A 13,281-nucleotide genomic window follows, 5' to 3' on the forward strand; every position below is an offset into this window, starting at 1 on the left:
GCTGGCCTACGCCTTACAGCCACACAAGTACTACATCATCCTTCACCCTGGCAAGACTAATTCTTCCCTCTTAGGTCTAATGGCTTCCACTGTCCTTATGGCTCCACTAGCTATATTTTACATGAGAATGCTTCAGTGGACTGTAGTGGTGCAATCGTCCCAAAATATTCACCCAGTACATACAAAAATTTGTCTCAATCGACTCTGCAGACAGTGCATCTCCTGTTGGATAACACGTCCATCAGTGACTGAAGGACGCCTATTCCATATGGATCCACCTGTGGCTGTAGTCCCCATGAATGCATCCCTTCTAGTATGGGGGAGCATTTTGAAGGGGAAGATGATCCAAGGTGCTTGGTTGCACACATGAGGTAAATCTTCATATCAGTGTCTTGGAGATGAGGGCAGTCCTTCTAGTGTTGCAGGTATTCCAGGATGTGGTTTGTAAGGGTGCGATTTCTGAACAATCAGACAACATGCCCATAGTTTGGTACATCAACAAACTGGGGAGAACACACTGCTATCCTCTATGTCTAGAGGCCATGAAGTTTTGGCAATAGGTGATGTCTTCTCATCCCTTTCTGATGGCATTGCGTATACTAGGGACACCCAACATCCTAGCAGACAAACTGAGCAGAGCTATCTTAATGCCTCATTGAGTGGTCCCTAAAACCAGCTGTGACAACCATGATTTTTCATCGTTGAAGCCAACCTTGCAGTCTCTCTGCATCCTGCCAGAACAACAAGTAAAGCAGTTACTTTGCCCTGATCCCTCTGCAAGGAAGTACTGAGGAATCCATAAATGGCCCCCTGGTCTCCTCCATTGCTGCTAATGAATAAATTCATACAGAAAACAAGAATGTGCAAGGCCAGCATAATTCTCACTGCTCAATTTTGGCCCTGGCAAATGTGGTTCCCCTTCCTGTGGCCTCTACTAGTACATTCAGCATGTTTGTTGGATCGTTATCCAAACCTGTTAACACATCCATCTGGACTGCCTCCTCCAGATGAAAAGTCCATGATTGGTTCCGCCAGTTATAACCAGAGATGCCAGGCTTCCAACTTTGGTTGCTCAGATCCATATGAGCATCACAAGGACAATCCACTATGAAAATCTGTCATAGCAAATGGAAGAGATTTTCCCCTTGGGTTATGTCAAAAGATATACATCCCTTCTCTACTCTTGTATTTTAGAATTCTTGTCTGTACTTTTCCACAGTGGCTCAAGTTATGCCACTATCAAAGTGCAATTGGCCTTTATCTCAGGTTTTCACATAGGGTAGAATGACAGCTCTGTAGCTTCCTTAAGAGTCTCTAAGGCTTTTTTGAAGGGAACCTTTCTCCTATCACCATCTATGAGATATCCAGTGCCTCCTTGGGATATTACTATCATGCTACAGAAATTGACTCATCCACCCTTAAAACAGCAGCATCAGTTGATTTGAAGTTTATCTCTTGGAATACAATTTTTTTTGGTGTTTTTTACATCAACCAGACAGATTTCAGAGATACAAGCATTTTTCTGCAAGCCTCCATGTCTGGTCTTTCGCAACAATCCAAGTTTCCTTGAGAATTAACACATCTTTCCTCCATAAGGTGATATCCAAGACTAATTTAAATCAGTCATTAAATCTAGCAGTCTTTTTCCCAAATTCTCAAACAGAGGTGATGCATTTTATATATATTGGATACTCATTATTAGCTTAATTTTTACCTTCATAGAACCAAGCAGTTCAGAAAGTCTTATCACTTGTTTGTATCTTTCTCAATGCATAAGTTAGCAAAGCATTTGCTGAATTTACTCTTTCCAGTTGGTTATCAGACTGCATTTTTTAATTTAAAACAACAAGGCTTGCCTCTGGTATTTAAACCTAAGATTCATTCCACAAGGACAATGGCCATGTCTACAACCTTTTCCAGTAGACTACCTATTGATAACATTTGCACTGCATCTAATTGGTCAACAGTTCACACTTTTATATCTAATTACAAACAATGTACATTCCATATCACATTCTTCTTTTGGTTCCACAATCCTCAGGAACATTCTTCCTTGATACCATCTGGGTACAACAGCTTGGGAGTTTGCACTATGGCTGAATTGGCCAAAAATGGACAACATTGGATATGAAAGGTATGTATTTACCATAACGTTAGATCCACGTTTTTTTTTTTTTTTTTTTTTTTTGTCTGGTTCAACCTCCCTCTCTCCTGCCCCCTCCAAATTTACACAAATGGCCTTCTGGTGAACAAGTTTTCTCTAGCATACCCTGTCTCTGAGCAGTCCTTACTGTCTTCCATTCTTATCATTTTTTCCTGTACAGGTTCATAGGATGTTACTAGGCTATTGACCTGAGGGTCTTTTCAAGCCTAGCTGTTAAATCCCAATAATAATACTAGATGACAGATATCGTCTATGCCCAGGGTTTTTCTAGCAAGGACTAGCTATGTTCAGAAGAGAAGCCAGGGCAGTCCTCAGCAAATAGATTAGTACTAAGCTAACTGCCTTTGTGGGCCATTTTAAGCCTAGCCAATTACCTCATGTGATAATCAAACCCTGCACCTTGGGGCAGACTCAATCTGAGTTACTGAGGTGGAGTAGAGGGAATTATGGGTAGAGGAGGAGTCAGAGCCTTGGAACCAAAGAATTTTAGAGTCTGTGCTAATGTCGGATCTGACAACCCATAGCTGAATTGGACGAAAACATGAAGCTATCGTTATGGTAAGTGCATAACTTTCATTTTTTCTATTTTACTGTTTGGAAAATATAATTTTAAACATCACATTTTAATACATTTGTCTTGTTTCAGCATTTGACAAAGTTGATAGAAATGTAATTTAATAAAACAGTAAATAATTTAAGGGCCATTGTTTTTGTACGCTTAGCTTTAGAAATAGTTTACACATGAGTTATTATAGATGGTATTAAAATTATTCTTTGCATCTGTGAAATCTTAATTTTGTACAGATAACAGTACTGCGTGGAGAAAATACCATGGCCAGAACTTTGCAATCAGTAGTCCAGTCATTAGAGTCTGATAAGACAAAACTACAGCAGAAGGTGCAGAGCTTGGAACAAAAACTGCTTGAGAATGAGAAACAGCATGATATTGTATATTCCTCAGGTACAAACCACTTTTTCTTGGTAATTTAACTGAATGAAGCTAAGAGACGTACTTAGCCATTCTGAAGACTTATTATATAAATTGTTTTATAACTAACCATGCCTTTGCATGGCCATGTGTTTTAACATGTATTCTGTCTACTTCATTGCATTTATATACTAGCCTGCGCTTTTATTTCATATTTTGCTCATTTTACATGTATTTGTTACTGTTTATATCATCTATTTATTTGCATTTGTTTACTTTGAAAGTCTGACCTAGCTATAAAAGACCCATTTCAGCGGAAGCTGTGGAGAAACATGACAGGATTACAGTAGTTAAAATCAGAAATTGCAGTATGTAGAATAACATAGTAGAGTAAGTCATACACAGTGATACACATGGAAATCTGAGTAGCAAAATGCATACTTGTTTATTATAAAAGTATGTAGAATAACATATTTAGAAGTAGAGTCTTGTGCTGGAAAGCACACCTACTAAAGAGATGAGTGGAACAATACATGGTAAGTTATTTTTGTAAAGGTGCAATAATATAGTATTAAGAAAAGGTGATGAGCAGATGCAAAAATGCTCATTAAGTAGAATAGTAAAGTATGAATCAGAAAAACAGTGAGAACTATAGAAGAAGGTGATAAAATGACGTAAAAGGTCAGTAACTAGTATACTGTTTATATTACAAATATACAAAACGTTAGATTAAGGCAACAAATCATCAGATCAAGCAGTGCAAACTTACTGTGAAACTAGAAAGAGGTAGGTAAATGAGAGAGAAGTTAGATGGCATTTTTAACCTGGAGGTGAGGAACAGAGGCAGATAAAGGACTTCAGTAGGTGATCCTTGATTTGTTTGAGAGTAAAGGGGATTTTGTTTCATAGTTTGACTAGATAATGGGAATATAGGGCATTGCCATGACGTTTGTGAGGTTTGGTGTATGTTTGCAAGTATTAATCTTGAGATTAGATTAGACAACCCTCGGGTGGATGTATTGCTGGACACTTATTAGGATAATGGAGGATTTATGGGCATTTTTTAGTTGAAAGTAGGATAAGTAATAGAGGAGTGCCATACAGACTCTTTTTTGGGGGGTACTCGGTGTGTTGTGTTTAAAGATAGGAAACAAATTGGTCGACTTTGTACTGGGGTAGAATGAATGTTTGTGTTGGATAGGTGAAGCAGAATAGAGAATAGTGTGCGACTGACCCTGTGAAGTCTCTTTTTTTGGGTTTAAACAAAGGTTGAGAAGGTGAGCATTAAATTAGTTTTATTGGCCTATAAGAATAGGTGAGATTCTTCCAGCCATTTTTCAATGGAGGAGTAAAACAGCTTTGTAGCAGCCTGAAACTCCGACTTGGTGGGTACAGAACAGATGAGAGTGGAGTCAGCTGCCTATTGAATGAGAGCTTGGCCAAAAGCAATAGGTAGTTTGTTTATAAATAGGTTGGACAATAAAGGTCCAAGCATTGACCTTTGTAGGTAAGGGGGAAACTGATTGCCATTTGACACATTGTAATCTGTAGCATTTATATTTGTTAAATCAGTTTAATTTGCTGAATGAGAGGTATAGGTCTGTGAGTGCATTTAGGAGTACTCGGTGGGATACTATGTCAGATGCTGTACAAAGATCTAAAAATATTGAAGATTCTAAGCTTCTTTTATGTCTAGCGTTGCTAATGCTGTTAAAAAAGAGAAGGGCTGTTTTGTGCTTTAGCTTGTTTGGAATCCATGCAGGGTTGCTCAGAGTAGTCCATTGTCTAGGAAATAATATAAACGTTAGGAGTGAACATACTTTAAAAGTGTGTTAGGCAGAGAAACGGATTATGACAGCTGGCCTGTAGTTGGACACTAATGGATTTTCAGCCTTTGTGTACAAGAAAGATATATATTTTTTTGTGTAGGTTGGGGGCATAAGATTGAGAGATGGGCCCATTTATAACAATTGATAGAGGATAAGCAAACTCATCTGCTGCTACTTTTTTATGTGTTCAGGTGAAGATTTTCTAACAGTCCTTGACCTGGTGCTTTCAATGAGTAAGGCAGCAGCATTAATAAAATGTGTTAACTTATTTGTTATGTTGGTGTCAGTATTAGTGGGGGATTGGCTGGGAAGTTTTGTTAGGTATCAGTAAATTGTTAATAATTAGCCAGAATGTTTTAGGGTTGGATTGCAGGGTCTCCTTGCGGTTTGCTGCAGTACTTTTTGTCAGTCTGGACATGTTCTGGAGTAGTTATGCAGTTGTCTATATGTCTGGTGTTAGGATGGAGTTTTTTGGGTATGCTGATTTTTCCAAACTGTTACATAATTTGTTTAGTTTACTGTGTAAGCCAATGGGCCGGGTTGGCCTTTGCTATTTTCATTCTTAAAGGAGCATAGGTAGTAGGGATGCACAAAACGTAAGTGCTTCTGCAAGTGCAGGGGGGTTTAGTGGGGACCAGTTAATCTGAGTGTGGCAATGAAAGAGTTCTAACCAAAGATTTTTAGGTTCTTAACCATGTTATAGTAAGTCTGTTTGGAGAATTAAAAAATGACAAATAATTCATGGTTAGTGAATCAGAGATAGTGTCTTTTTGTTAATTTTTGTTTGGAACATTGGTTAGTATTTAGTTAAGAATTGATTATTATTGATGCGTTTGAGTTATATTTTGTGTAACCAAGGACAGGTTGTCTTCTGTTAAGGAAATTTTTATTTTTTTTGGTGGTGGGGTGGAATATAAAGCCATAATGCATGGTGATTTATTTTTGTTTATTTTTAAGCAACAAACTAATATGCCATTGTTAAAGTAGGGTAATGAGTTGAGAAATTATATTCATTCTAAACTGTTAGCCTATATGATAGCATCTCCACTGGTCCTTTTACTTATGAGGTCAGCTCTGATGCTGTTTTATCCCTAGACAGGATTTCTTCATCTCTAATTTCTAGTTTAATCCAGGCTTCTGTGAGAGAAATTAAGCATGGGAAATGAGTAGAGATGCAGGAATGGAACAGTGGTAGTTTAGTGTTGATGGTATAAATGTTGATACTGAGCAACCAGAGTCCTGGACTGAAGCTTTTGGATGTGGATGATGATATACTACTAGACAATGGTGTGGTGAACACATTCACTGGAGGTGTGGACGGACCAGATTTTGGATGTATGTTGCCACAGGGTTGCAGAAAAGTGCATGTGACATGGATTTGCTGTAAATTTACAAAAGCTTGCTTTTGAAATCTTTTGTTGAGTCATTATTGGGTCGAGATTTAAGACTGCCTAATTTTTGTGGAATTTATTGACTGATTTGGACTTAATGGCAAATGACTGACTTTCCAGACATCTGATTATTTTGGATTAAAGGGGAATGGGGATATTAGGCTGTAGTGAAGAGGATGTTGTAAATCTGAGCTATATGGATGGAAGATAGATGTTCATAATTCATGCTGCTGGAGTGGCATATAGGTTCTGTGCCCATGGCTAACTAACACTGGCAGTTTTCCAGAGCTCAGAATGCTCTCCTCTGGAAATTAAAAAAAAAAAAAAAAAAAAAAAGAATCCTTTCCACTGACTCCCTGCTAAAGGTGATTGCCCCCCCCTCCCCCAAATCAGGGAAACCTAACCAGTGTCGCAGAAACTCAGTTGTTCAGTGTTGCAGTAACAGCTGAAGAACTCGCACAGTTAAATCTCCTCAGTAACCTGCATTGGTGAATTACAGCTTCCATACCCAGAATGTGATTCCTTTGGGAACTTCTTTTCCTACTTATTGATGTCCGTCTATTCTCATGTTGCAGTATTCATAACAGTAGGACGTTGTTGCTTGCAACGCCACCGTCCGGCCAGTATACCAAAGTCTTTGTTTCAGGAGGGTACGTGTGACATCTCTTACCAGGGTCATAAACCGACGTTGGGTATAAAAGTGACGTCTACACGAACCCTCATCAGAATTTTTCTGCTGCAGTGATCATTGGACACCCATTCGCCAGTTCCACTTCTGCATCGCGTTTCTTCAGACAACCGAACTCCAGATTGTTAATGAGCAGACGACTGCTTTTGAACATTACAGATAAGTGCCATGTGGGGTTTTTCTTGCTTAATTTGCTTACTGTTTAGACTTGCATGTCAGCTAGGAAAGGGAAGTGTGCTTGTAGGAGACAAATTCCTCACAAGGACACACATGATAAATGTGCTTTTTGTCTAGGTGAGGCCCACGACCATACATCCTGTCCAATTCGTAAATCATTCATCCCCAAGACTCTCCATAGCCAATTAGCGGCTTTGAATCTTTATCTAGAGAAACAAAGACTCCGGCACTTGGCATTAGGCATGGAGGGAGGAGTAGGCCCATCCGACGAGTCGCCTAGGAAGAAGGCGAAAAAAGTTAGCCCGGAATCCCAGGCTCTGCCTCAGGCATCCAAGCAGGCTCTAGAGGCAATTGAAGACTCAGAGTCCATTCAGACGAGGGTTGCCAAAGCAGGCTCGGGAACCTTATTGGAAACCAGGGTGCGGGAAACTAAAGGTACATCCCCTGAGGTAATTCAGCCATCCGAGTCTGATGGCGGAGGGGAACCACGGCTTGAGTTTTCGGAAGCGCCTGCTCCTCCAATTCATGCTAGGCCAACGTCCGGTTCTCTTCTGTCTGCTTCTATGATCCCCTGGAAAAGGAAGCAAAAACCCAAGCACTCTGAGCCTCCACAGATGCCTGGTTGGAAATCATTCTTTCAAAGTCTGTTTAAGGCCTTTCAGGCCTTACAAACACAACAACTTCCCCCTACTCTCACACCTCAACCACCCCTCCATGTGTCTGAGGAAGATTACTCCTCTTCTGAGGAGTCCTTCTCCTATGAAACACAAATTGAGTCCCCCAAGGAATTCATTACACCAGAGGAGGAAGGCTCTGTTTCTCCTGAAACCCCAGGAGAAGAACTCAGCTTTGGGGATACTGTCTCCCTCATGAGGGAATATTTTAAGTGGCAGACCTCTGAGTTTTCAGACTCAAAGAAAAGGTATTTTGACCTTTTGCAAATGGAGCAACCATCTCCCTCAGCTGTGCCTCCCTTACTGCTTGCTTTTCAGGATGCCTTCCTAGCTGCTTCACAGTCTCCTGACTCTCAACCCCCAGCAGCTAAACAACCTGATCAATTTTATAGGGTCCCCCAAGACAGAGTTTCTTTTCAAGAACCCTCCAGCAGACCCAACTGATATAGCTGTTTCTGCAGATAAGACATCTAGACAACTACTTTCTACAGCTCTTTACCCAACTGATAAAGACAGTAACTTTATGGACAGGACAGGAAAAAAGGTCTATACCTCCTCCACTCTGGCCATTAGGGCCTTGAACTACCAAACCCACATGGCAAGGTATGTTCTAGATACCATTTCTAAAGCCTCTGCCTTTCTGCCTGAGGTTCAGGAATCCCCTATCAGAGCATAATTAAATTTACTCCTCTCCACAGCATCCCAAGTGACCAGGCACTGTATTAAGTGCAGTTATGATGCTGTGGAAGCTTCATCCAAAGCTGCAGCTTCTGGATCAGTACTTCGGCGGTACTCCTGGGTAAGGCTTCAGCCCCTCCCCATGGATGTCCAAACTAAACTACTGGATGCACCCGTAAATAATAAGGCCCTTTTCGGGCAAGCTTCTGCTGAGCTTCTCAAATCCCTGCATGAGAAGGGTAAAGAATTGCAGAACCCCAAACACCTTCTGGTATCCCCTATTCCTAGATATCATAGGAATTACCCTCAGAAGCCCTCCTTTGTTAGAAGGCAATGTTTTCATTCATTGCCAAAGTCAAAGGGACATAGACAGCCGAGGAAGACTTCTACCCCCAGATTTCCCTCCAACTCCACTGTCACACCCATTCGGAGCTAGCCTGACCAATCCAGACCTCCTCCACTGTGACTCGCCCCCCTTGCATCCAGCAGCACCCTTATCCTTCCTTCCTGGCAGAGACTAACAGCAGAATAATGGGTCCTCTTCATTGTTGTGAGAGGATATTACATGAATCAAATATGTAGGCACCAGACGTCCAAACAGCTCCAACACGGAGTCCTTTATTAACGAACAACACCAAACACATAAACGCTATAATACAGTTACTTTTGGGCACTTTTACCACTTCTTAGTTTATAGGATATTACATGACTTGGTGGATGCTCCCACCTTTCCAAGGTATTCCTCAGCCACCAGAAAACCAAATCCACCTGTTCCCACCCATCATTCATCAACTTCTAAATCAAGGCACCATAGAACCAGTGCCCACCCCTCAAAGAAACACAGGTTTTTATTCCAGAATGGTACCAAGGAAAGAGGGTCCTTGGGGACCTGTCCTGGATCTATCCTTTCTAAACCTCTTCCTCCACGTTCCCAGTTTCAAAATGATCACCTTACCACTTCTCTTGCCTCTGGTCCACTCCCAGGCATTCATGGTAGCACTAGATCTCAAGGATGCCTACCTCCACATCCCCATTCATCCAGATTACAGGAAATTCCTCAGATTTTCATCAGTAAGCTCCTGTTATTTTCAATTCTCTGAATTGCCTTTTGGTCTCTCCACTGCCCCCTGAGTGGTTACAAAGTGTCTAGCCTCCTTCATTGCTCATTGCAGGACCCAGGGTATACAAATATACCCATACTTGGATGACCTGCTCATCCTTCATCAAGGCCACCAACTCCTACTTCTTCATTTACAGCAGGTGTCGAACACCCTCACTCTTCTGGGGTTCACGCTAAATGTAGAAAAATTTCACCTGATCCCTTCCCAGGACTTGATTTTCCTGGGGTGCAGACTCCACACAGACTGCATGAAAGCCTTCATCCCAGACTAAAGGATTCAAGAACTCTGCCTGTACTTCAATCAGATCCTTACCCAAAACACCCTGACAGCTTGGAAATTCCTGAGAGTGTTAGGCCACATGGCATCCCTCATACCCATGCTTCCTTTGGCAAGGCTTCACATGTGCAAAATGCAGTGGGTGTTTAAAAAACCTATGGACCCAACACTCCCAACCCTTGGACTCTCCTCTTCCACTTCTCCTGTGCCTAAAAAAAGGAGATCCATTGGTGGATATCTGCAATGCAGACCAACCTGGGGACCCACCTTCAAATTCCAACCCCACAACAACAACTCTCCACAGATGCTTCAGATTTGGGCTGGGGTGCACTGTTACAAACAAACCAACAGCACCTCACAGTACAAGTAAAATGGTCTACTCTAAGGGAAAAGGACCACATAAACATCAAGGAAATGAGGGCACTGCTGTTAGCCCTTCTAACATTCAAGCCCTCTATCCTGCCAGGAAACCTAAAAGTAATCACATGACAATATAACTGTCCTGTGGTACATAAACAAGCAAGGGGGGGACCAGGTCCTACCCACTATGCAGCCTGGCCATCCAGATATGGAACCTAGCCACTTCTCTCAGGGTCCACTTATTAGCCATGTATATCCCCTCAGCAGAGAATGCTATGGCAGACACACTCAGCAGAACCTCCGCCCCCTCTCACGAATGGATGTTTCAGAGAGAGGTTTTCCTAGACCTGATACACAGGTGGGGGTGTTCCACAAGCAGACCTATTTGCCTCCCCCCACTCAAGAGGCAGATGCCCATCTTCTGCACAAGGAACCCACATCTACAAGCTTGGAAAGTGGGCGCCTTCTCCTTCTCATGGGGGGGGGGGTACCTGTATGCCTCCTCCCCTTCACTCTAATTCAAAAAGTCCTCCTAAAAAGTCAGAAGGACAAACAAAAAATCCTACTGGTGACCCCCTTTTTCCCAAGACAGCATTGGTTTCCTCTCCTACATTCTCTCGCCAAGGGCAATCACCACAGGTTACCCCACCATGTAGACCTACTCACATAGAACAAGGGATCCCTGCTACACCCACAGGTAAACAACCTAAAATTGACCTTATGGATGATAGGATTCTAATACCTTAAAGACACCTTTATTCAGAGGATGTACTCTGTGTTCTGCAGGAGACTATTAAACCTAGCACTAGGAGAAACTATGTAGCTAAGTGGCACAGATTCTCCAATTGATGTCATAGGAACAACCAGGACCCCGTCACTACTCCCATACCAAAGGTCCTATCCTACTTGTGTGGGCTACTCCAATCAGGACTAATATATTCTTCTATCAAAGTCCATTTGTCTGCCATTTCTGCCTGTCTGCCCATTTCACACCCCTTCTGGCATCCAGAGTGGAAGTCAAACTTTTTCTGAAGGGAGTCCACCACATCAAACCCCCACGAAAACCCACCCTCCTCCATGGGACCTAAGCTTTGTATTAGGAAAGCTAACCGCGCCCCCCCCCTTTGAACCAGCACATTCTGTTTCCCTGAAACTATGCACACTGAAAACAGTCCTGCTAGTAGCCCTCACATCCACCAGGAGGGTCTCAGAGTTCCAAGCACTTATGGCCACCTCTCCCTACCTTGTTTTCCACAAGGACAGAGTAGTCCTCAGAAACAACCTTTCCTTCATGCCCAAGGTAATTAATGAACTCTCATTGAATCAATCCATTAACCTACCAGTTTTTTACCCTCATCCAAAAAATGCTTCAGAAAGGACCCTACTTTCCCTGGATGTACACAGACAACTTCGATATTACTTAGACAAAACAAAAGATATCGGAAGTCAGATCAGTTTTTTATTTATTTCCATCCCAGAGACCTAGGGAAAGCTGTCTCTAACCAGACTATTACCTCATGGATCTCTAAGTCCATTTCCTTGTGTTACTCCCACCATGGCAAATCCTTACAAGGTAATATTAAACCTCATTCTACCAAAGCAGCTGCTTCCTCTATTGCCTTTTTCAAAGGCATAGACTCCTGTTCCATTTTAGAAGCGGCTACTTGGACCTCAGTACACACCTTCACCAAACACTACAAGCTGGACATAGCATCCTGCACTAGAGTAGGATTTGCCAGAACTATCCTACAGGGTCTACTTGACCACAGGACCCCTTCCTACTCCCAGGTTCATACTTAAAGCTCTGGTACTCTCCCTACTGTTATGAATACTGCAACATGAGAATAGAAGAACATAGAAAATTTGTGTAAGAATTTACCATAGCCTTAGATGTCCTTCTCTTTTATGTTGCAGTATTCAGTCCCACCCACCTACCCTCTGTCTCTTTTTGACTACTACTCCAGGTATTACCTGTGGACACATTGCCATCATCTCCCCTGGTCTCAACCTGCACAGCCATCCTACAGCCCTGGGACTGGCCTACATGTAAGTCTAAGGGTCTCATATTAGGACCATCCTGGTCGAACCTCAGAAACACTACTGTATGTGGCAAAACAATCCTGATGAGGGTACGTGCAGATGTCACTTTTATACCTAACATTTGTTTATGGCCCTGGTAAGAGATGTCACACATACCCTCCTGAAACAAAGAATTTGGTATACTGGCCGGTCTGTGGCACTGCAAGCAACAACTTCCTACTGTTATGAATACTGCAAGATAAAAGAGAAGGATATCTAAGGTTATGGTAAGTTCTTACACAACTATTCTTTATATACTTATGTTTTATTATACATATTAGTGTGTGTGTGTGTGTGTGTGTGTGTGTATTTTAATATTCTTATTTACTATTGCTGTTAATTCCTTTCAGAATTCTAACCTACTGTGTTGGTGTTTGAATGCTTAATACTGCTTTGAAGCAGTTATGGGTATTTTCTAGTATTTTGTGACATGTAATGGAAAACTGATGATTCTGTGGTGTCATTTGAACATTAAGCCTCTTGTTTCTTTTGTTTGTTTTGTTTATTTGCTTCATTTTGAGGTTCTGATAGGAAAATATTGCATTGGTTCACTTTTTTCTTCCTTTTTTTGTGTGATATTTATGGGTCTATATTAAATAACCGAAGAGGCTTTTCATCAAACACCTCTTCGCCGGCACATAAATAGTGAACAGATAAAACCGAGAAAGCTGACATCAGCGATTTCTTTCCCTGGGAAAGAAATCGCTTGTCTAAAAACAAAAAAGCATCATTAGAAACATAAAGTGGCGGCCTCCGCCCCCACCCCCCCCAACTAAATATACCAACTCCGAGATTGCACTACAGTGGGGAAAAGGGCAAACTGATGGGGATGGCCAAGCGATTTCTTTCCCAGGGAAAGAATCACTGTTCTGAACGATCGCGATTTAGTATGCTTGTTCATTATGTGTCAGCAAAG

General features: G+C 41.7%; 1 protein-coding gene across 5 annotated transcripts in view; it reads left to right on the forward strand.

The window, feature by feature from the left end:
* Positions 1-13,281, forward strand: part of CLIP1 (CAP-Gly domain containing linker protein 1) — a 4,646,656-nt gene that overhangs the window by 4,212,885 nt on the left and 420,490 nt on the right. For all 5 annotated transcript variants that reach the window (XM_044068589.1, XM_044068590.1, XM_044068592.1 and 2 more), the window contains one exon: positions 2,969-3,125. In XM_044068589.1, coding sequence (XP_043924524.1) covers positions 2,969-3,125 — 157 coding nt within the window. The remainder of the gene's footprint in view (positions 1-2,968; positions 3,126-13,281) is intronic.

This window comes from Protopterus annectens, chromosome 4.part0 (assembly GCF_019279795.1).
Source record: "Protopterus annectens isolate FY-2018-M chromosome 4.part0, PAN1.0, whole genome shotgun sequence".
NCBI lineage: Eukaryota > Metazoa > Chordata > Ceratodontiformes > Protopteridae > Protopterus > Protopterus annectens.